The 23,266-nt window shown below is 41.0% G+C and overlaps 1 protein-coding gene across 19 annotated transcripts in view; it reads right to left on the bottom strand.

The window, feature by feature from the left end:
- Nucleotides 1-23,266, bottom strand: part of NEB (nebulin) — a 202,644-nt gene that overhangs the window by 56,771 nt on the left and 122,607 nt on the right. For all 19 annotated transcript variants that reach the window (XM_054044614.1, XM_054044625.1, XM_054044624.1 and 16 more), the window contains 28 exons: nucleotides 22,540-22,644; nucleotides 22,171-22,269; nucleotides 21,355-21,456; nucleotides 21,020-21,127; nucleotides 19,362-19,673; nucleotides 19,094-19,198; nucleotides 18,904-19,008; nucleotides 18,265-18,369; nucleotides 16,874-16,981; nucleotides 16,666-16,779; nucleotides 13,151-13,348; nucleotides 12,048-12,152; nucleotides 11,425-11,529; nucleotides 11,228-11,332; nucleotides 10,732-10,839; nucleotides 9,637-9,750; nucleotides 8,839-9,036; nucleotides 7,315-7,419; nucleotides 6,209-6,313; nucleotides 5,585-5,692; nucleotides 4,814-4,921; nucleotides 3,757-3,864; nucleotides 3,111-3,215; nucleotides 2,916-3,020; nucleotides 2,621-2,719; nucleotides 2,235-2,345; nucleotides 1,955-2,059; nucleotides 386-490 (listed from right to left, as the gene is read on the bottom strand). In XM_054044614.1, the coding sequence (XP_053900589.1) occupies nucleotides 386-490; nucleotides 1,955-2,059; nucleotides 2,235-2,345; nucleotides 2,621-2,719; nucleotides 2,916-3,020; nucleotides 3,111-3,215; nucleotides 3,757-3,864; nucleotides 4,814-4,921; nucleotides 5,585-5,692; nucleotides 6,209-6,313; nucleotides 7,315-7,419; nucleotides 8,839-9,036; nucleotides 9,637-9,750; nucleotides 10,732-10,839; nucleotides 11,228-11,332; nucleotides 11,425-11,529; nucleotides 12,048-12,152; nucleotides 13,151-13,348; nucleotides 16,666-16,779; nucleotides 16,874-16,981; nucleotides 18,265-18,369; nucleotides 18,904-19,008; nucleotides 19,094-19,198; nucleotides 19,362-19,673; nucleotides 21,020-21,127; nucleotides 21,355-21,456; nucleotides 22,171-22,269; nucleotides 22,540-22,644 (3,360 nt within the window). The remainder of the gene's footprint in view (nucleotides 1-385; nucleotides 491-1,954; nucleotides 2,060-2,234; nucleotides 2,346-2,620; nucleotides 2,720-2,915; nucleotides 3,021-3,110; nucleotides 3,216-3,756; nucleotides 3,865-4,813; nucleotides 4,922-5,584; nucleotides 5,693-6,208; nucleotides 6,314-7,314; nucleotides 7,420-8,838; nucleotides 9,037-9,636; nucleotides 9,751-10,731; nucleotides 10,840-11,227; nucleotides 11,333-11,424; nucleotides 11,530-12,047; nucleotides 12,153-13,150; nucleotides 13,349-16,665; nucleotides 16,780-16,873; nucleotides 16,982-18,264; nucleotides 18,370-18,903; nucleotides 19,009-19,093; nucleotides 19,199-19,361; nucleotides 19,674-21,019; nucleotides 21,128-21,354; nucleotides 21,457-22,170; nucleotides 22,270-22,539; nucleotides 22,645-23,266) is intronic.

Genomic DNA, 23,266 nt, shown 5'->3' with positions numbered 1-23,266 from the left:
CCAGCTTCTGTTCCAAATTCAGGGTTTCCTTTATTTATTAATGTAGCCCTTAAAGGGTTTATTTTATTTTAATGTACTTTATTTTATTGGGGGTGAAGGGGCAGGTGCTAAAGCTACATCCATGGCTTCATAAGTTTGAATATTACAGATATGCATTTAGAAGCAGATGATTTTTCTGTTATAAAACATTTCTGTGTGTTAGAATTATATAGTAAATGAAAAACCACCCAGGGATCATACAAGGAAATGTAATACTTAAGAATCAGAAGATTTAAAATAAAAGAAAGGTGTATTTTGTTACCCCTACACTCCTCACCCCTATTAATGTTAGAATTGGAACCTTCACATAGTATAACTGTGCTGAAGATGGGCGCAGGTATCTTACCTCACTGACCATGTCCTTCACGTGTTTTGCAAGCGTCAAGGCTGGGGTCTGATCACCAACATGGTGATGGGGTCTCTCTTTGGTGGCTAGCTCTACATACAAGTACTGTGACAAGGAAAGAAAAACAGAACGTTCAAAGAATATGTTTCTAATGAACTTTATCTTGGGAACTCTACAAAATGACTGTGTGCTGAAAATGCGTACACGCACACACAGACATCATGAAAATGTAATCCAGTCATTTATCTTCCAGGCCCTCCCAAACCTCATCCTTCTTCCATCTCAATACTCTGGCTACTCCATAAATGCCAGCAAAATATTTACGAATCAAAATCCCAAAGGAGCATAATAGCAGTGGCCTTCACATGGCCCTTATTAAGAGCTTTTATTCTGGGCCATCTTTAAAAAACATTACTGATTATTTACAAGATCAGGGTTTTACCTTTAGTAACTGGAAAAACTACAGGATACATACCCAGGTGTAAATTAATAACATGTATGGCAGATGCACTAATTAAAAGCAAGTTTCTGGCTTTGACAACCACATGCAGCACTGGGGATAGCAGGAGATGTAGCGTCCAGGTGTAGCACACCAGGGGCGGCAAGCCGCGGGGGGCGGCCTGCCAGTCGCTGTGAGGGCAGCAGTCAGGCTGCCTTCGGCGGCATGGCTGCAGGAAGTCCACCGGTCCCCCGGCTTCGGCGGCAATTCAGCCGCGGGTACGCCAAAGGCGCAGGACTGGCGGACCTCCCGCAGGCATGCTGCTGAATCTGCGTTACCAGCGGACCTCCCGCAGGCACACTGCCGAAGGCTGCCTCACTGCCATGCGTGGGGTGGCAAAATACATAGAGCCGCCCCGTAGCACACACATTCTACATATGGAGGGCAAAGGCAGGCACAGCACCTCATGGGGCACTAAGGGGAGACTGCTCGTATGTATGAATTATACCTTTAAAGAAGTACTGAAGGGAGTCCACCTTGTGCTGGCCTCTGAGTGCTAGCACTTGCAGGAAGGGTTCTGGTTCTGGCCTATTTTGAGCCACTGAGTGCTGCAGCCACTCTAGGTAACTTTTACACACTGTGAATGCAAGGAGCCTTATTGTGCTGGCCCCTATGCACTAAGGGAGAAGAACTCTTTGTACCCTCTGCCTGCGTTCACACACGCACACGCTAGACCTACCTATTTGTCTAAGCTGTACATGCAGGTTTTTCACATCACTTGGCAGACTGCACATCAATTAAAAATATCATTTTACCTGGTTAATGAGCCCATTAATAAAGACAGATTTATTTGGCTACCTGGGTTGGGATTTTAGAGAATTTGAATGGCGTTGTATTGGGGTTTAATAAAGATTTCTGCTACTTCAGATGAACAGAACTGGACATGTTTGTTAAAGAAACATCATGAGCCTGAGAATCATGTCATTTGAAAATGTGTATTAATCATTATTACAAGTCATCTCTAAGATTTCTAAGTTGACTTGAGAAGGTTTGTGGGGAGCACTGTAGTAAGATGGTTCAACAATCAACACAGATTCCCAGACCCTTTTCTATTAAGGAAGAATTTTTACCTGACTCTGTATTTTCTGTCCTTTCTTGGCTCGTAAGAAATCTGGTGTATCAAGGATTGACGTGAATTTTGTCTTTTGCTTCTTGCCTGCAGCTCTGTAAACCACCTAGAAGGAGACAAAGCCTGGCAATTATTTCCTTTGTTACAAATGTTCAATTAGCATTTAGTTAATCAAAGCTGGGAAAGGATAAGGTCTAAAATACATCAGGAAATCCAGTGAGATGATCTGAGCTTCTTTTGATCATTGCCAACCTGAACAGATAAAATAATGCAATACTTACTTCACTCAAATGTGCCTTCAGCTCCTGAATTTTCCTGTATTCGGGAGTGTCCAGAACCACACTGTATTTATCCCGCATCTTCTTTGCCGTATTGGTGTATACGTAATTAGACTGAAAAGGTAATAAACATGACACATATGGAAGCTGCAGTATACTTAGCAGTGTATAGAAAATGTACAGGGGAGCCTAACATGGGTAATGGCTGCTACAGCGGCATCACACTCTATTGCTAGTACTTTGAATCAGCTGTTCTGAAGCAGCATGGCACGAAACACTCTGAGTTCCTTAATCATTCTGACATAGCACTTACCACAGATCATCTTGACAACTGTGCATCAGTAAATAATGAATCAATATTAAATTGTGTGTCAGAAAAAAGAACATACCCAAAGCTCCCGCAAGTGACGAGCACGGACCATATCAGGAGTATCATATAGGAAGCAACCCAGGCCCCTCAACCAGTGTAGATCCTCTTTGTATTTATTCTGTGAAGCAATCATAACAACAGAAAATTAAAAGTTGATCCTTTTGGAAAAAAGTGAATAATCAAACAATCACATTATTTTAGCTTGTATACAATTTAAATGTCAAGTCAAATTCTTCTCCCATTGACATCTGCACATGTGTGACTAGGAAGAGAGTTTGGCTTATCACATTCGAAGGCAAGGTATCTTTGCTTACATCACTTGTGATATCTCCAACGTGGCGGCAATGGATCACTTGAGGGGTGTATGGCAAGGAAATCAAATGTCCTCGCAGCTTAAAGAAATCTGCCTTGTAGATCAGCTGAAAGACAAAGGGAAAATATTACATATATTTAATCATGCTGAATATAACAAGCATCTCCTTTTTATAAAACTGAAAAATGAGACATACATCACTGATAGCTTCCTGTGTGGCTTTGACTTGGCGAATTTCCGGTGTGTCAGGGGTGGTATGAATCTTGTCCTTATTTTTGTGGTATATCTCCCTATACAGCCTCTGCACCAAAGGAGAGAGTATTCCATGTGTTAAAAACAGAACTCTTAAGCGAAAGACACAAAGCATCCGGGTTAGCAGAAAATAAATAGCTATTGCTCTGTTAACCACAGACTTCCTTCTACTTCCATGCACTATATAGTACAGAAGGACAGGAGAAAATTGAACCATTTTACTAGAAAGGTTTTGTTCTTTTACGGTGAAGACATTTCACAACAACTATTTGATTAACATCTTGGAAATGTGTTACAGAGAATCTAAGGCCCAGATCATGAAAACACTTTTGTATATGCTTAATTTAAGCACATTTTAAAATCAATGGTTATAAAAGTGTGTGGGTTTTTTTGCAAGCTTTGGGCCAAAAAATGTTGAAAATATGGCTCTCACTAGCACAGAGACTTATCAGTTTCTCAACAGCTTTTATTAAATAGCAGCTAGATTGTTTTATGAAATTATGTTGTAATGTATTTTATTATACACCAGCAATATCAAATAATGATGCATTAATACAAACATATATACCAGTAATTAACATTTACAGTACCTCGTTAAGAACTTTATTCACTTTCTTTATATGCTCAAAGCCAACAGCTTTGGGTCCAAGAGTGTAGCCTTTAGCCTTGATGTGCTCATAGGCTTCTTTGTATTTAAGCTGTAAAATTAAAAAAGAAGATTTAAAATAAAAGGGTGTAAGAACAATCATATATGATGTTGGCTGTGACTGCGTCTGTAATAAATGCCTGTTTATCTACTACTATTTACAGCCAATATAAATAAAGGACTACATTCAGGTTTGGCAGCTTCTGTACAGCACAAAGAGCCAGACTTTTAAAGGCATTCAGATGAGAGTAGGTGCCTAGGCACGTCTGAAAATCCTACTAGGCATCTATATGCATTTGTAAGCACCTAAATACCTTTAAAAATCTGTATGGGTAGGTGGTGTATTGAGGGCTTAAAGGATGTTCAGATTCAGCTAACTCTGTGAGAGCTTCTGCCAGAAGGGCACCCCAGCACAAATCAAAGCCACGCTCTCCCACCAGATCATAGAATCATAGAATATCAGGGTTGGAAGGGACCTCAGGAGATCATCTAGTCCAACCCCCTGCTCAAAGCTCATCCTGCCCTTCCTCAGGGGTTAATTTTTCCTAGGGCAAGGTGGCTCCCACTGACAGAGTTAAATCAAGCCCAAAATGAGACCCTTATGAATCCTGAACTATGGAAAATAAGCCACACATCTTTAATAGATACATATCATGCTAACTTTGAGAGATTTCATGACACATTTGGATTCTGTGGCTCAAAACAATGTAGCTGAAACTAATCTTTGGGGGGCTATTTCTATTGAGATTAGTGATTTTGTTTCACTTCTCATGCATTTGATAAGGTATAAATATCAGAGGGAAATTTATGTCATGATAGCAAAATATTCAGATCTCTGTACAGTTCATCAGCTTTTACAGATACTCAGGGCAAACATAATTGGCTGCATAGCTGAATAGCAACTTCCTTATAGCAATATTGTATGTTCACATAGGATGCATAGAGATCACCAAATATTCTCTTGCAAACCATATCTTAAAAGAACTTAGTATATTACTTACATCGCTGCCTATGTATTGGACATGTTTAGCAAGCTTAAAGCCTGGAGTATCTGGTGGGAGTTTGTATCCAGTGGGGAGGGCATGTAAGCCAGCCCCCCGGTATAGATTCTGCAGGAAAAGTAAAAAAGTTACAATTACATAAAATATGTGAGGGAGTTTGTTGGTATTGCATAGCAAGTATCTTCTTTGCAATGGACCAAATCTTTCCCTTTTTAACTCCACTGAGGTCATCTGAGGCATGCAGATAACAGAGATATATCAGGTATCCTTGTACATTCACAGAGATTTTTTAGTTTAATTTTAGAGCAATAAAGACTAGCCATGACAGGCCAGAGGAAAAGCTGAAATCATCACATAAGCTGTGTTTTGGATACAAGGAAGAGGTTTAGAGAAAACGAACTCTCTGTCTCTAAACCCAGAATGCAATGAAGAAATGCTGGCTGGGTCTTGGATAGATGGCTTTCAAAAAGCCAGATGGTTTTGAACAGACTGTATTCTGGATCTCCGGTCTTGGAGTGCAGCAAAGAGAATGATGGCCTCACAGATTAGATTGCTGGCTCTGAAAGGTTTGTATTCAGAGCTGGCATCTTCACCGAGAACAATCACAGAGAACATAACCAGTTCTAATGGGGAGAATTCCCTGTAGTTTTGTAAACTGGAAATATACACTCCCAACTCTCAACATTGTTGAACAAGCGTATGTGACAACCAACAGCAGAAGTTGGCCATTATTCTTTAGTATCCTATTAGAAATGAAAACTTGATACTTACTTCACTCTGTATCTTATGAGCATGCTTTGCCCGCACCAAGTCCACTGTTTTATCGGTGGGGGTCATTTTGCCTCTAATATTATGCACATATGCATGGCGATAGACAGCCTAGGAAATAAGAAAAAAACAATTAGCCTATTGATACCATTTCGTGATATGTGTTTGTCTAACTCAGTGATTCTCAAACTGTGGGTCAGGACCCCAAAGTGGGTCACAATCCTGCTTTAATGGGGTCGCCAAGCCCCACAGTCCGAGGGCTTCAGATTATAGGCTCCCTCCTGGGGTCGTGTAGTAATATTTGTTGTCAGAAGGGGATCACGGTACATTGAAGTTTAAGAACTCCTGGTCTAACTTATTGTGGGTCAATTAGTGTTTGCTGGCTTATCAGGACCATCTTTTGAAATATGTGGAGGGAAAAAGCTTCACATTCAGGGTATGTCTGTGTGGAACATGCTTGCCATGCTGCTGAAAGCAGCTGTTGCCTAATATTCTATTGATGGTATAGCAAAGGGTGGCAGTGGACTAGCATGAAGTGATTCCAACACGTCATTAAATGTTACATTATTGGAATTATTGAGACATGATACATATCATACAGGGATGAAATGTGGTATAAATACTTACATCACTCAGATTCTTGCCACTAATGACATTCTGGACATAATAAGGAGTGTCAGTGATCATGGTGTAGTCATTCTTCATTTTCTCTGCGTTAGATTTGTACTTAATCTGCAGAGAGAAAGAAAACAATTTGATTTTTGTAAGTCTGGTTGTTTAATTAAACAACTTGCTTATGCACAATATTAGTAATTCAGTAAAGTCAATTATATTTAAGCAAAAAGAAAAGAAAAAAGTACTCAGGTGAGATATTTGACCAGATAAAAACAGTCATAGCACTACACTCGGGGAACATGAGAATACTTCAATAACACAACATTAGAATACTTCAATAACATAACTATTCTGTCATTAAATATTTGTATGTACCATATAAAACCATGAGCCCCCAAAATTCTTAATAAAAACTCTTGAGGAGATGTGGTCTTTGTAATCAAAACCATTATCTACAACTATTGCAACTGCTTAATCCTTAACTAATAATGGGTAAGAAAACTTTGCCTGGAAAAAAAATTGACTCATCAAAATCAATGACATATTACTTCTAGATTGTATGAATTTTCATTCAGTGCTGCTGTACAGTATACACAGCACAGTGGCCCTGTCGCAGCTTCCAGGGAGCCCCCCGAGATAAGTGCCATCCAGAGCCTGCACCTCTCGCCCCCTCCTGCACCCCAGCCCTGCCCTGAGCCCCCCCCACACCCAAACTCCCTCCCAGAGCCCACACCCCAACTCTCTGCCCCAGCCCTGTGCCCTCTCCCGCATCCAATCAGTGGCCCTGATTCAGTAAAGCATTCCCATTCCAGGATAGCGCCTCAGCATGTATATCCCACTAATGTCAATCAGACTTAAGCCCATTCTTAAGCACATTTCTGAATATGCATGGACTTAAACAAATGCTTAAGTGCTTTCCTGTGGGGGAGAGGGGGCTTATATGACAACACCTAAATTATTGCAAATCAATACAATGTAAAGAACTCAATCTGAACATTTCAGTGTAAGGAGGACATGCAATGCCCTTCCAGGCTTCATCCCCATGGTATTTTAAAGAGTGAGACTAGATGTGAAGGAAACTGAAAAGCAGAACCGAACTAGAGACAATTCAGACTTACATCGCTGCGAAGATCATATGCATGTTTGGCATGCAGAATTTCAGGAGTATCCCAAACAAAGCAGCCAATGCCTTTCAGCCAGTTAAGGTCATCCTTGTACACAATCTAGAGTATTATAGAAAACAAGGAACGTTTGAGAATTTCACTTCAGCTTAATCCCTGAGCTATACATTAACCTTAGATGGCAGCTTTCAATAGTAAATATCTTTTCCAATATTCTGAAACTAATTTGCCTGGACCCTGATATAACAAGCACTATTGGTTCTTTTAGCTTTTAACTGAACTGAGGGTGCAGGGGGAGGGAGCTATACAATTAGAAGTAGTTTGACGGGAAGGTTTTCAACTAACCTGTATTTTGCATAATGATGCATTGCTGCTGAAATAAGTTAGTTATACACCGGGCATTTCAAAATCCAGGGAATTTTGCCAAATACAAATGATTTGTCTTTCTCTCTCAGCTTCTGGGCAAATTTTTTTTTCAAAATCTGAGTGGTTTTTTTTAAAAGCAAATACAACCAAAACATACTTTAAAAAAATCTAAGCAACTGTGTGAAAATTTGTATTTTCTGAAACTAAGCAGAAAACACAAATCTTCAGAGAGATCATAAACCTGTGCTAATGCAAGGAATTCTCACAGTCCCTGTTTCCAGCAGCTATACTTATCAGTATGAAAGACAGTAATAAAAAGAAAGAAATACTGAAAAAAGGCTGCAATTCTGAACTTTTTTTGGTATGTATATCTATTCTGTGGATGAAATTCACTTTACCTGCATATAGACAGAGTAACTGGCTGCACCCAATTAGTTGATGGAGTAGCAGCTACTGCCCACAAATACACCTCTACCCTGATATAACGCGACCTGATATAACACGAATTCGGATATAACCCGGTAAAGCAGTGCTCCGGGGGGGCAGGGCTGCGCACTCCGGTGGATTAAAGCAAGTTTGATATAACATGGTTTCACCTATAACGCGATAAGATTTTTTGGCTCCTGAGGACAGTGTTACATCGAGGTAGAGGTGTAACACTTGCATGTTCTACTGTGGCCACTGGATTTGCAGAAACACAGAAGTTATGGCCCTTCCTCTGGCCTACCCCCATATTAGAGCAATCCTGGAGAGCCTTTTGCCACATGGGTCAACCCACCCGGAGCATCCACATTTCCAGAGTACCTTGCACTATTGATTAATTACTTTGGGTAATTTATAAAAACAACATGGGAAGGAGTTTGAAGAACTGTCTGACCACTAGACTTGCAGTGCTGTGGTCTGATGTTCATACTGGGGAGAAACCAGACTGTACCTTTTCAGCTTGAGCTAAGCGAAACACCTGTGGTATAAGCAATGTTTGTAAATAGTCTTGGACAGCTGTTATGTGCGGACATAAAACAATGCACAAATATTGCAATCTCAAGACGTTCCAACAAATTTTCTGCAACACAATTTCATCTATTACAGACAGAATCTAACAATAGAAATCTTTTTGAAAGTTGAACAGTGACATAATATAATTTGTAGGCTTACTTCACTGAGCTGGTCAGTGACTTTTCGAACATGAGCATTGATCTGAAGGTCTGGTAGGCAGGTCCACTCATGGAGATGTAGGCGATAATCAATTTCACTGACTTTTTTCTGTGTGGCCCTAGCAGCTACAATGTCTACCATGTCTGGAAGAATGTGGATTTTGGCCTTGTTCTTTTCGTAGACTTCTTTGTACAGACGCTGTGAAATTAAAATATTATGTTAATAATGGGAGAAAAGTCTCTGACATCATTTTAAATTGTTGATTTTCTTATGCAATGGAAGTTAGAACAAACATTTTCATGTTATAAGAAGGTTCCTTAACATGGTAGTTTTTGTAGGGTAGACCCAGGGCTGGCTCCAGGGTTTTTGCCACCCCAAGCAGCGCAAAAAAAAAAAAAAAAAAAAAAAGCCGCAATCGTGACCGCGATCTGCAGCGGCAACTCGGCGGGAGGTCCTTGGCTCCAAGCTGGAGTGAGGGACCATCCACTGAATTGCCGCCGAACAGCTGGACGTGCCGCCCCTCTCCGAAGTGGCCACCCCAAGCACCTGCTTGGTGAGCTGGTGCCTGGAGCCGGCCCTGGATAGACCTTGTTCTACAGATACACTACCAAAGGCTTAGCCACAAAAGAAAATGTAGCAGAACAAACACAAACATATTTCTATACATATTGGAGAAAGTTTAGTAAATATCAATAGTTGCCAAACATATTTAAATATGAAATCTTGATTAATGTATGTGGATGCTTTGACTATCAGGAAAACTTAAATTTTAAACTTAAAAACTTAAAAGATACTTACATCAATGTTAAACTTGCCAACTCTAAGGCATCTTGCTGTGTTGGGATCATCTTCAATGCTTCTGGGTAGAGTGTAAAGTGCTTTAAACTTATCATATTCCTCCCGATACTTGACCTAAGCAGAGACAAGGAGATAAAATGACTTCCTCCAGGAAGACAACTACATTTTTTAGAGCCAAATTCACTGGTAACTGAAGTGGGCACAACTCCTTTGAGGTCAGTGGAGACTGAAAGCAGTTCAGGGCAGGATCTTGTCTTCTGTTTTGTTAGGTGTACCTATGATGCCATACAGATAATGACAGCTTCCAGATGAATTTTGTAAAATAGCAGGAATAAACGAGTTGATTAATTTATTGTAGGAAAATGATTCCAGCTCTCTATATTTACAGAGGTCGATATAAAAATGTTCAGAAAGGGAACTATCTTTTATGGGTCTCAGTTCAGCAAAGCAGCTAAGCATGTGCATGAATCCATCCATATTCAGCAAAGCACTTAAGCACATGTGTAACTTCAAGCACATGTTTGAGTACTTTGTTGCATAGGATGGATTGCTGAATGAGGTCCATCTATCATATGTCTTGTATAGTGATTGTCAGCTTTCCAACAGTACCGCAAAACGTGAATTATGCTCATCAAAAGATGAATCACAGAAATATGTCTTTAGTTGAACCTGTGTGGTTAAATCCACCAAATGTAACAGTATCTCAAATTCAAATCTAGCCAGAGGTTTAGATCCTGTTGTCTTATATCTAAAAATTGGAAATATAAAAAGTGAAGAAATTGCTGAAAGCAAACTTTGGCTAGGGATATAAGAAGCCAATCTTTTATTGAAGTATTTGGTAGAAAGATTGAGAAGGCTCTTGTTTCGCGCAAGAACCAAGTTGTGGTCAATAGATAATAAGGCTGCCAGGGGAGAAGAAATTACTTGCATGAATGACTGTGTACCTACTCATAGACACACATTTGAAATAAAAATAAGTAGTAATATTAAATTTTTGTACAGCTGTACTATGTAAATGCAAAGCAGAAAAGGGCTTTATTGCTAGCATTAATGAGCTGCAAAGATAGAGAAGCTTAAAATATTATGTTAACTTACAATACTAGCATTATGCTTCAGTTCTTTGGCACGAGACAGAGAGACGGAATCAGAGGACATTTTGTAACCAGTGGCTTTCACTTTATCCCAGGCTTCCTTGTACAGGTTCTGAGTGGGAATACAAAGATCTCTGAATATGTTTTTCAAAACTCTTACGTAACACACCGTATAGGAAAGCAATCAAAATCATTTGTATCTTAACTTAAACCCCTGCAGCCCTCTGAACTCTTCCTCAAGCCTGATCGACTGAATGTTGGTTCAGAATAATCACCCACCAGGCCCAAAAGCTCATTCCATGAGTGACAAAAGCCAGCTGTTCATCCACTGGGGCCCAGTCTCCTGCAAGAATTGGTCCCCAATTGTGCTTTGATACATGGAATCAGCTTATCAATACACTGTATTTTGCCTAGCATCTGGAACTAAGGAGTTTGCAAAAACAAAATAAATCCCAGCACACTAGCTCTTTGAAAGAAACAAAAGAGTTTAAAACACTCACATTGCTAAAAAGATGTTTCAGATTTTGGGTTCTTTCGTGATCCACTGTTTCCACCACAGTTGTATATTTGTCCTTAATTTTGTGATAATTTTCTTTATATTTCACCTTTAAGGAAGATATAGTGATTAATTAACTGTGTTTTAACTATCTGTGGGAATGGGGGAAAGTTTCTGGGTGGAAAAAAGGGAATGCCTCACCTCACTAGCATGGATGCCGCTCTGGACCGCAGTCACATAAAGCGGTGTATCGGTAACGGCACTGTAGTTCTGCAAATTCTCTTTTCCTGCAGCTGTGTATTGCAGCTAAGAAAACACAGACAAAGAGTGTTCTAAGAATAACTAGACCTGCTTCCCTAGCAACTTCATCATGTTTTCCAGGTCCATCAGCCATCTATTTCCTTTGTTAAAATAGGCCTCTGTACTGTATATTATAATTTTTATTCAGAAATGTTAACAGCAAGAAGTCTTGGGAGCTGATCACTCCACATGAAGAAATTTCAGCAGTGGAAAGTCCACATCTAAGCAGACCAATCTCGCAATCTTCAGACTAAAATAAACGTGCTTGTTCAAACTCTGTTAAACTGCTATCCTTTCCAGTTCTCCTTGGTTCTCTCCTTTTCTCAATAACAAGAGGAAATAATGAGGTCTCTATCAGATAAGCCTGGAAGACTACATTGCATTTTTTTTTAATTTGGCTGATCTAAAGCATACTGTACAGCATCAAGCCCTGCTCTCAGCTCTGGTGGTGTAAACCCCAAGGAATGTAAATGAAATAAAAATGTGGCCCACCATCTCTTCTTATTTAAGGAAGATTTGCTTACTTGGCTTTGGAGATCATATGATTTCTTAGCATGCAGGATTTGTGGGGTGTCCCAGACATAGCATCCAAGTCCTTTCAGCCAATTTAAGTCATCTTTATACACAACCTGTAAAGAAGAAAAACTAAATCAGTTCCCAGAAAATGTGCATCCTGCCTGAAAGGTGGTAATTGCATCTTCCCCAAATCAAATAAATATCTCCCACATAGCAAGGCAGAGTGCTACTCAAGGCTGTGACCCAGTCTTATTCACTGATTAAAATCAGTTTTGAAAGTTTATATCTGAGAATGAAGAGAAGTGTTCAATATCACAGTTAGTCTCTGCTATTTTCAGCTTTTTCTATAGGAATTTATAGGAGAAGTAAAAGTAGAACAAAGTGGCAACCCACAGCATGTAGAGTCAGATTATTCAGATGTAATCAGACCTTCTTGGGTAAAAAGGACCATTTCATATTGATTTTATAGTACAATTATATGGTCAATTAAGCCAGTGCATTCCAACCTGTTCGGTCAGTTGTACCAGTGTACTGGACTTTGATCCCTGTCCTTGGTGCAGCACCCAAAGGTGGCAGGGCACAGGTAAACCACTTTTGCACTCTTCTGATTCCAGAAGCTTCTGGGAGCAGTTTTGGCCCCAGTGTAAGTTACAACAGTCCAAAGGGAGCGTTATGATGCCTGAGGATCACTGCAGTGCTTTGGCCACATTTTGTATTCACAACATGCCTCCTACACCAACCCTAGTCGTTAGAAGCTACTGGCATGCTTGTGCAAGTCAGGTTTGTATGTTTCTGTACGACCTTACCCAAAGTTCACTGAAGGCAATAGGAAAAAAACCTATTGTGGACTCCAGTGAACTTGGATTAGGCCTGTAAATCTTAACTTTTTTCCAATTTTCAAACCAAATAATAAACAAGCAGCTCATGAAAAATCCTTTGAGAAATTGTTTAAAGCCCCCCTGAATGTTATGGCAGATTCAATTAAATGATGTTATTAAGCAATTTGGAAGCAGTTATTAATTTCACATATAACTACTTTTTAAAAAAAAAGTAATTTAGCCAGAAAGCTGTGAAGCTACCCGAACTTGGAATGACTGAACAGGGTACATACATCACTCAAAATCTCCTGGGCTTTCTTGGCCTGAACAACATCATTTTCTTCAGGTGAACAATTCCACTGGTGGAGGTAGGTTCGGTACTCAAGATCACTGAGGATATATTGACACTTTTTAGCCAACAGGTGATTCAACATGTCACTTGGAATATGGATGTTTGCCTTGGTGTCTTCATAATTCTTTCTGTAGGCCAGCTGGAAAGGAAGTATGGGGGACAGGGGAGAGAGTAAAAATGTGTATTTTTCAGGCACAGCTCTGACTATAAATAGAGCTATATCACAGGGTCTAATCCAGCACCTTTTCAACTCAGTGGCAAAACTCCCATTGACTGCAGTGGGATCAGGACTGAGCCTGTAATGCTGAAGAAATACTTAATTATTAAATTAAAATGTTTAAAATTAATTCTACTGGAGTGCTATCAGAGAAGGAGTGGCCCTTGTCCTGTTAGACTCACACAGCTGGTTAGAAAATGCATGAGACTTTGAGGTACAGTAACTCCTCGCTTAATGTTGTAGTTATGTTCCTGAAAAATGCTACTTAAGCGAAACGATGTTAAGCGAATCCAATATCCCCATAAGAATGAATGTAAATGGGGGGGGGGGGGGGAGGAATTTTTTTCCACCAGACAAAAGACTATATTTTTATTTATATCTAGATCTATACACACACACACACTATAAGTTTTAAACAAACAATTTAATACTGTACACAGCTGTGATGATTGTGAAGCTTGGTTGAGGTGGTGAAGTCAGAGGGTGGAAGAGGGTGGGATATTTCCCAGGGAATGCCTTACTGCTAAATGATGAACTAGCACTCGGCTGAACCCTCAAGGGTTAACATATTGTTGTTAATGTAGCCTCACACTCTACAAGGCAGCATGAATGGAGGGAGGGGAGACAGGGACACACACCATGTGTGAAAGACACACACACATTGCCCCTTTAAGTACACTGAACCTACTCTAAGTACATTGCCTTTTTAAGTAGATCAGCAAGTTGAGATAGCAAGTGCTGCCAGCAAGCTCCCTCTGTCCTGAGCCCTGTCGTGTCCCCGCTCCCTTCTCTGTGGAGATAAGGTACAGGGGGGACACCCTGACATTAGCTCCCTTCTTCCCCCCTCTCCTCTTCACAGCAAGCAGGAGGTTCCCGGGAGCAGCTCCAAGGCAGAGGGCAGGAGCAGCACACAGAAGTGGGGGAAGGATACCTGAACTGCCAGGCAATTGCTAGCCTGCAGGGCGGCTGCCGCACAGGGAACTTAGGGGAGCAGAGAGATGATAGGGGGGCTGCCAGTTCACCCTGGTTCCAAACCCCCACCAGCTAGCTGCAACGGGCTGCTCTTCCTGCAAGCAGTGGACAAAGCAGGTGGCTGCCAAACAAATGTTATAAGGAAGCATTGCACAACTTTAAACGAGCATGTTCCCTAATTGATCAGCAACGTAACAATGAAACAAAGTTAACCCGGACAACTTTAAGTGAGGAGTTACTGTAAAAGCAGGCCTAAACTCCAGTTCCAACTTTTAATCTACGAGGCTGGGGAAACATTTCTTGTGGTTATGAGCACTGTTTTTGTTCTTCATCAGATCTTTAACAACATGTGGCTAGCTAGATCTCCCTGTCTAATTGCATGCACAATATTAGTGACCATATTTGTTTGTAACTGTATGTGTGCCTTGGGAGATTATAAGCGTGAAGTGGTGAGGTGGTGGGGGTAACAGATTGACCTTTATGTATATCACTATCTAGTTAAATCCCTGCTAGAGTTAACAGGCCTACTACTACACCAAGTGCTGCTAGCTAACACTGAACTCTAATCAGAATCTTCTATTAAGCTATGGTAGCTTGAGCAATACAGTACATCTCTCTGCTCAGATTTCACACAATGGTTACTCCTGAGGGCATTCGGCGCCAAAAAATTAAAAATTATGTGCCAAAAAATTCTGCACACAATATTTTAAAATTCTGCAAGTTTTATTTGTTAATAAATAAATGCAGAGACTCCAGCATGGCAGTGGGGAGCAAAGGCCACTGGCTGCATGAAGGTCGGAGGTAACCTTGCAGCCCTCCAACCCCCAGGAAACTGGACTTAGCGGTGAGACTGCACCCGATACAGCATACGTCTTGCCCTAGAAACACCCTGGAGCCATGCCCCTCTGCACTAGGTGCACCAGGTGTGGGGCAGGCAGGCTCAACCAGGCAGGTCCAAGTATGGAGGGGCTCAGTGTGGGGGGGATCCAGGTGTGGGGTGAGAGGATTCTGTGTGGGACAATCTGGGTGCAGGCAGCTCAGTGGGGAGTCTAGGAGTGGGGGGATCTAGATACACAGAGGCTCGTTGGGGGGTTCCAGGTGCAGGGGCAATGGGACTCTGCAGGAGTGAAGGCTGTTGGGGTTCAGCCGAGGGGTCTGGGTGCAGGTTCTCAGCAGGGGGGTCTGGGTGCTGGGGAAGTGAGGCTTGGTGGGGTGGGTCAGGGTGCAGCTAGTTGGCAGTCAGTGGCGTGGGTCTGGATGTGCAGGCTCAAGGTGGTGTAGGAAGTGGAGCATCAGGGTGGGGGTTTGAGTGCAGGGAGCTCAGGGGGGATGGTCTGGGTGCAGGGGTGGGGATCCCAAAGCAGGGGGTCTGGGTGCAGAGGGGCTCCAGATGCAGGGATTGAGGTTCAGTGGGGTGGGATTCAGGTATGAAGGACTAGGGATGTTCTGGATGTACCGGGTGAGGCTTGGCAGGGGAGTCTGGGTATGGGAGGTCTGGATGCATGAGGGTTGGGCAGATGGGGAGCAGCTCCCCGAACAGTGACTCCTCCCCCCCACAGCTGAGGAGTGATGGGGTCAGGAAGCAGGGGAGGATGCTGAGCTTCCTGCAGCTGGGGGAGTTTTCTGGGGGTGGGTCTGACACAACCCCAGTCACTCCTTACAGAGGAAGAGGAAGTCCCATCCTCTCCTGCCTCCAGCCCAGCTGGCACTACCAGCTGATCCTGGCTCAGGGTAGGAGCCACTGACTGGGGTGTTCCCAGCCCCATGGTGATTTACCTCTCTGCTGGCTACTCTGGGTGCCTAAAACATTGTACCGGCACTCCTAGGAAGTGATGTGTGACTTCTTTTGCAGCTTCCCTTTGCATCACTGTCAGAAAGTCATTTTCTGCAGGGAAGCAAAGATATCTGCAGGGGACATGAATTGTGTGCATGTGCAGTGGCGCAGAATTCCCCCAGGAGTAAATGGCAAACAGTAAACGCTTATGGTTTTTTCTATTCTAATATATCTAATCTTTCGTTACCTCTCCTCTTAGTTTCTTAGTTTCATATATAATTGTTTATCCCTGGTTAAGCACTCATGGCTCAGAAAAAGATATGCCAATATAAAATAATGTTTTGATTTCATCAATACACTAATATTAGCTAGATGTTAAAACTTAAAGGCCTTTTATGTGCAAATCTCTCATGTGGATGGGAGGACTGTAGGATCAGAGTTAGGCACACACTAAATATGGAAAAGAGAAAATATAGCAAGAAAAAACCCTCACCGCACTCCTTAGTTTTTGGAAAGCTAGAGAATGAACGACACTGGGGAATTCGGAGATATGCTTCCCAGCCAGGTAATGGCCCTTCTGCTTCTCATAGAACTCTTTGTATTTAAGCTGCAAAACATTCACATGGAAATTGTTGAGATAATTAAAATAAGAATGCCACAAAAAATATGCAGAATATAATTAAAAGAAGATTCATACTAACCTCACTGTTAATATAATCAGCATGCTTAGCTCCAACGATAGGGATGTACTCTGGAGGTAAAGTATAGCCTATGGCCTTACCAGTTTCCCATGAATGCTTATATCGTTTCTAGACAAAGAAAACATATATAGGTTTTGATTAAATGTACAGTATATTTTCCAGTAAACATACCACATTAGCAAAATATGTAGCGTCAGTTTCTTCCCCTCTTACGGAGTAGTACCTTACTCCACAAATGTCCCCACTGAAGTCAGCAGGATCACTCACCAAGTAAGGTATTTCTCAGTGTGAATAATAGACCAGAATCTCTGTCCCAATACAACAAAGCACTTGAGCACAAGCTTAACTTTGCGTTCATACTTGAGTAACAATGCTCTCCTGATTTAGGGCTCTGGCCTCTAATGTTGATAGCCCCCTTTCATAATTTAAATGGGAAGCCTGGTAGTAAAGCACCAGCTGGAATTGGAAAAGATGTATATCCAGATGTACACCTCACAAACATGCAAACCTGCCAAGTCCTATTATTAGTATTTATTTATGGTAGCCTCCACTATGTGGCAGGTGTTTTCCAGACAGATGTTTAACATGTGTTAAATACTATAAACATAATTTAGGGCTGGAATGTAAAACCTTTACTGGTATCAATGAGCAGTTACTGACCCCAGCAGGTATAGTTACTCATCCATTAAAGTTAATGGGACTACTCACATGAGTAACTGCTCAGCAGTGTGAATAAAGGGTTCACAATCTGGCCTTTAAGCAGTAAATAAAACTAAGTTTCATCAGTAACATATCCAGATGTTTTGCAAAATCTAAAACATTTTTTTATATGCAAAATATTCATAATAATAATGCATATAGCCGGTGTGGAGCACTTTCCATTAGTAGATCTCAAAGCACTCTACAAAGGAAGGTAAGTACCATTATCCCTATTTTATAGATGGGACACAGAAGGGAAGTTACTCGCAGGGTCGGCTTTAGGCCGATTCCCCCGAGTCAGGCCCTGTGCCTAAGAGGGCCCCACGCCCTAAAGAAGAGCGCCTAACTTAAGCGCTTTTTACATTTTTACTCACCCGGCGGCGCTCCGGGTCCTTCACTCGCTCCGGGTCTTCAGCAGCATTTCGGCGGCAGGTCCTTCAGTGCCGCGGAAGACCCGGAGCGCCGCAGGGTGAGTCATCCCTGCCGGGGCCCCATCGAAACTATTCGAATTGGGGCCAGCACTTCCTAAAGCCGGCCCTGGTTACTCGCCCAAGGTAACTCAGAAGGCCAGTAGGAGAGTCAGGAATAGAACTCAGGTCTCCTCAGTCCCAGTCCAGTGTGCTATCCACAGGGCAATTACAGTTAACATTAGTATACAATAAAATTAAGTTTAGTCAGTTAGATATGCTTACATCACTATAGAGCTTAGACATCTCTCTGGTGTGGTTCAATGCTGGAGTGTCATCAGAACCAATGAAGTGGCCTCTATCAAGGTTAAATGTTTCTTTGTATTTCAGCTAAAGAAGAAAATAAAGACTGTGTTAATGGCTTATAGGAAATTAATTAGTTGATTGTTCTGCTTGTGAGGAACAGGCATTTACACCCATTTGCACTACCTTATCTGAATTATATTATCTAGTGAATATCAGTCACTCTGGGACCTAGGCAAGTATCATCATAATGGTTCATCAAAAATTTCATACATTATTCTAAGGATATGAAAACTCTTGATCTGCAGAAATATTTTAGTAGGTGTTCTGTAAATTAAGCCAGTGTACTATACTTGCTTCACCCAGAACAGGATTATTTTTTTTTTTTAATAATTTAAGCAAAATGTATAGAGACTATGATTATTGGAGATCTTAAATTTTCTTTAAAAATGCAAAATGTAATGGTACAGTAATATTGTGTTGTTCACTTATTTAACACTTTTACCAAACAAAACTGCAGCATTAATATATTAACTATAGACCCCATCCTAGCAGTAATAATCAAGCCATCTAATAATTTTGCTAATACATTCTTATAGTTGCCAAAAAAATAATGCTTACATCACTCTGATTGACAGAGTTGATCTTCGCCAAAACAACGTCCGGAGTATCAACCACACTTGTGAAATGGGAATAGTTATCAAGGGCTTCTTTCGTATAGGCTCTCTGCAAAAAGAGATGACAAAATCTTCTTAAATACCAGGCACTAGAAATAGAAGGGAAACTTGTGTTTGTGAAAACTTTCACTTACCTTATTTATTAACTCTTGGGCTTTCTTAACTTTCCTATGTTCCACTGAATCCAAAGGAATCCACCCACAACCCCGGATCCATTCCAGATCAGATTTATAGATATTCTGAAAACATGAAAACAAATGCAAAGAAATACACATATTATATAGACAAAAGCATGAGTTAAACTAAAGAGGAATCTTTGTTTTAAGCTTACGTGGTACAGACCATGTACATAAACCCGCAAAGAATCAAAATCATGTAATATAAATAAGGGAAATGACTTACATCACTCTGCAGATCATAGGCCTTCCTTGCCTGGATGCAATCATTCTGGTCAGGGTGACACGTCCATTCGTGCAGGTATTGCCGATAATCAATATCGCTGACCAATGTCTGGCATTCCTTGGCCGCCAAGACTGATATCATATCCGCAGGAATGTTAATATTGGACTTTGATTTGTGATAAGCTGATTTGTACAATCGGTCATTCTGGATCTTGCCTGCATGCTCAAACCACACCAGCTTGGGATCATCTCTCATACTGGGAACACCGACATAGTGACCTCTGTGATTAACATACTCAGCTTTATATTGCAGCTGGCAAGAGGGGAGAAAAGATATTTAAATGTCAGCACTGAATACTGAACTGAACACAACTGAACCGGTTTCTTCTCTTTCTACCCTGTAAAATCTATGTTTTCTTTAACATCAGGAATAAATAGAACCCTATTATATAGGCAATGTGCTGCTAATTACATCTCAATTTTCAGTACATTACATGATACATATACTATAGGATGAGGTGAGCGATAACCTTAGGATATATATTCCTTCCTCTTTAATGGCAATGCTACTATCTAGCTTAATTTTCCACCACATTTTAAACAGGGGATACAGTAACTTCTTCAGCACAACTAGAACACCTTGCAATTACTTTGCTCATATTTTCATATAACCATAGCTTTATAAATCGTTTGAAAAAAAGAATTTGAAAATGGCATCAATAGTTTGCCAAGCTGTATTTAAAATTCTACTCTGAGCAATGTTACTTGTTTTATTTAGAAATGTGCATATTCAAGCAATCATGTAATACATTCAGCATGCGTTTTATGCCAAAATACTTGTGGTGTATTTGATCTTACAGATTGTTCATGACACAGTCTCTTGTACTCCTAAAGATGGCCAACAGAATTCCACCTACTGCACTACAGGAAAGGGTGTATGGGGAAAAGGATAGCATCTCTTTAAGGTTCAGCTTGGAATCTACAACCTGGAGATCATCATGGAGGCTCTTCCCTGAGGGGCTCAATTATATAAATAAGAACAGGAAGAAGAGCAGGAGGGAGAGAGGAGTAGAAACCAGACAGACTATAGTTGGTGGCAGGTGCTCTCTCAGACACCAGGAGACAAGCCTAACCTGACTCAGAGAATTGGGTGAGGATTGTAAGTTTGGGGAACCTAAATCCGGGGATCTGATTAACTGTTTATTGGACGGGACCATGGTGTCTGAATAATGTGTGTAGGGTTCTCCTTGCCCTGGGACTGAATCTCCTGCTGCTCTACTTGGAGCACACCTACAGTGCCACAACAGGCCCTCACCTTTACACACTATTAGAGCATTCGCTATTCTCTTGGGACAGATTCGGAGGCCCTTACCTATGTTGACTTCAAGGGGACTATTCATGGAGTAAGGTGGCAAGGCGAGTAAGTGTAACAGAACCTGGCCCTTAGCCAGCAATACCCCTATATTAAATAAAACAAGGTTGATTACTAGAGACAGCTAGAGGACAGTGGTCTGGAGAAGATCACTGAAACAAAGCTAGGGGTTGGCTCCCACTGAAGCCTTTTGAATATAAATTGTTGAGCTTGTGGGTTTGCAGGTTTGCCGGGCCCCAAGTAGTCTCCTGCTGAAGTCACGTGATTACCTAAAAAGACACCCTTACCTCACTTTGGACATCACCAGAGTGCTTGGCATGACGAAGCTGCACAGCATCAGGAGGTAAAAGATAACCAGTAGATTTCATTTTTTCCCAGCTTTCCTTGTACAGGTTCTGTAGGAAATAAAACATGAAAGAAAGTTAAATCCAAGAATAAAACCACTATAACCATCACTCCTTCTGTGGATATGTGACCATATAAAATATTAGAAGCTGAGATTCTGACTCCAGGACATTCTTAGAAAGACAATCAGTTCAAATATTATACATTCTTCTAGTAAGTTATTAATGTGACTACAAATTGTCAGATGATCAAGTATTTCCAGGTGGTGAACACATACCTGGTTAAGAATTCTGGCTGCCTCTCGGGCCATTTCTTGCCGTGGTGTGTCTGTTAGAGTATAATTTGACTTGATGGCATTCCAGTCTTGGTGGTATTTAATCTGCAAAAAAAGATTTATGGAATAAACGCATTGTAAGGTCATCACAACATTTAGAAAATGTAACATCAAGACCACAATTATACATATGAAATGATTTATAAGGATTATTATTGTCAACATTTTCAGGGCCAAATTCACATAAGACACCCAACCACACAGAGAGACATTAAAGAATGGAGGAAGTTATGTATGAAGGCAACTCCAGGATCATGGTACAAAGCCATGTACCTTTGGAGGCATGTTCCAATTTGTACTGGTGCAGGAAATAAAAAGCTGATATTGGCCTATTCTCTTTCAGTGGGAGGCACATTGAATAAAAGGTGTGTGGGCTCATGGATAGAAAGGCAGGTCATGTCATGCCCATTGGCTAGTTACTCATATGCTGGCCTTCAAAACTGTCAGAAAAAATGACATTCTGCCTTCACATAACTTATTCTAGCCACAAAATGCCAGTTTCTGTCCTGGCTGGTGAAGGAACTGTCAAGTGTCTCATATTGCAAAGTTCACAATGGTTGGGAAGGATCACTCTTCTTCAGAAGCCAGTCCCTTTCAGCACAAAGTAAGTGGATGAGTTCAGCAATACTCACATCAATCCCACAAATTCAAGGAATCCACAGGTATTGGGCCAGAATGAGGTCTGGATTACTTTTTTCCTTTTAAAAACAAAGTCTTGCAGATAAATTTAATAGGCCCCAAATAAACCAATATACTTACATCACTCTGAATTTCACCACTATGTTTTGCCGTGATATAATCAACTCTGTCAGCCACTGGAGTAAACTTGAGAGTTTCAGCTTTTGTGCGGTACTTTCTCTGTAAAAGGGCAAAACAATGGAATCATCATCAAATTGTATTGCAGTACCTTCTACCCAAACAGAACAATCCTGTTTAGAAAGAAAAAAAGAAAAGCTACATGGAAGACCAGAATTAATTTACAAGCCAATGCAAGACAAATATAGTGGAAAGATCCAGCTTTTTATTACAAAAATTTCAATAAAAGTAAAATGTTGATGCATTTGCAAATTACAAATACGTGCAGTTATAAACACACATGAATATTTAACACTTATACTTAATAATTACCTCATCCAGAAGATCTTGGACATGCTTGACATGGTTGATTCCAACTGAGTCATTTGGCATCCACCCAATTCCACGTAGCCATTCCAAATCAGATTTGTAAACAGCCTGTGGAGACAAAACAGAATCCATGTCTTCAGTTTGAGTTTTCTGCCCAACACGGTTAGTTTAATAAATAACAGGTCTGACCCTGCTCGTCTTTCACTTCCATTGATTTCAAGGTGAACATTATTGGGCTTAATATCAATATCATCTCTAAGTTCACCATATTTTAAACATGGCATTAAATCTGGTAAGTACCGTATATTCTCATTCATAAGCCGAATATTTTTGGTAAAAAAAGAAGTGACGCATCAAAGAGCGGGGGTCGGTTGATGATTTTAAACTCTATGGAATCATTGAATTGAATATCTAATACATTGTCGTTTTGTTTACCTGGAGCGTCTGCAGGCATGGAGCCCCTCAGCTCCCAGTGGCCACGGTTTGCCTTCCCAGCCAATGGGAGCTGCGGGAAGTGGCACCATTGGCTGGGAATGGCGAACCGTGGCCACTGGCAGCTGAGGATCTCCATGCCTGGCCAGGAGCCAAAGTTTGCCAACCCCTGAAATATAAGGTTGGCTTATGAATGGGTTAGACAATTTTTGCTATTTTTACCTATCCATCTTGGAGGGTCAGCTTATAAACGAACGGGCTAATGAACGAGTATATACAGTAATTAAGTTATACCAAG

The sequence above is a fragment of the Malaclemys terrapin genome, chromosome 11 (genome assembly GCF_027887155.1).
Source record: "Malaclemys terrapin pileata isolate rMalTer1 chromosome 11, rMalTer1.hap1, whole genome shotgun sequence".
Taxonomy (NCBI): Eukaryota; Metazoa; Chordata; order Testudines; family Emydidae; genus Malaclemys; species Malaclemys terrapin.
This window is presented reverse-complemented; position numbering and strand designations above follow the sequence as displayed.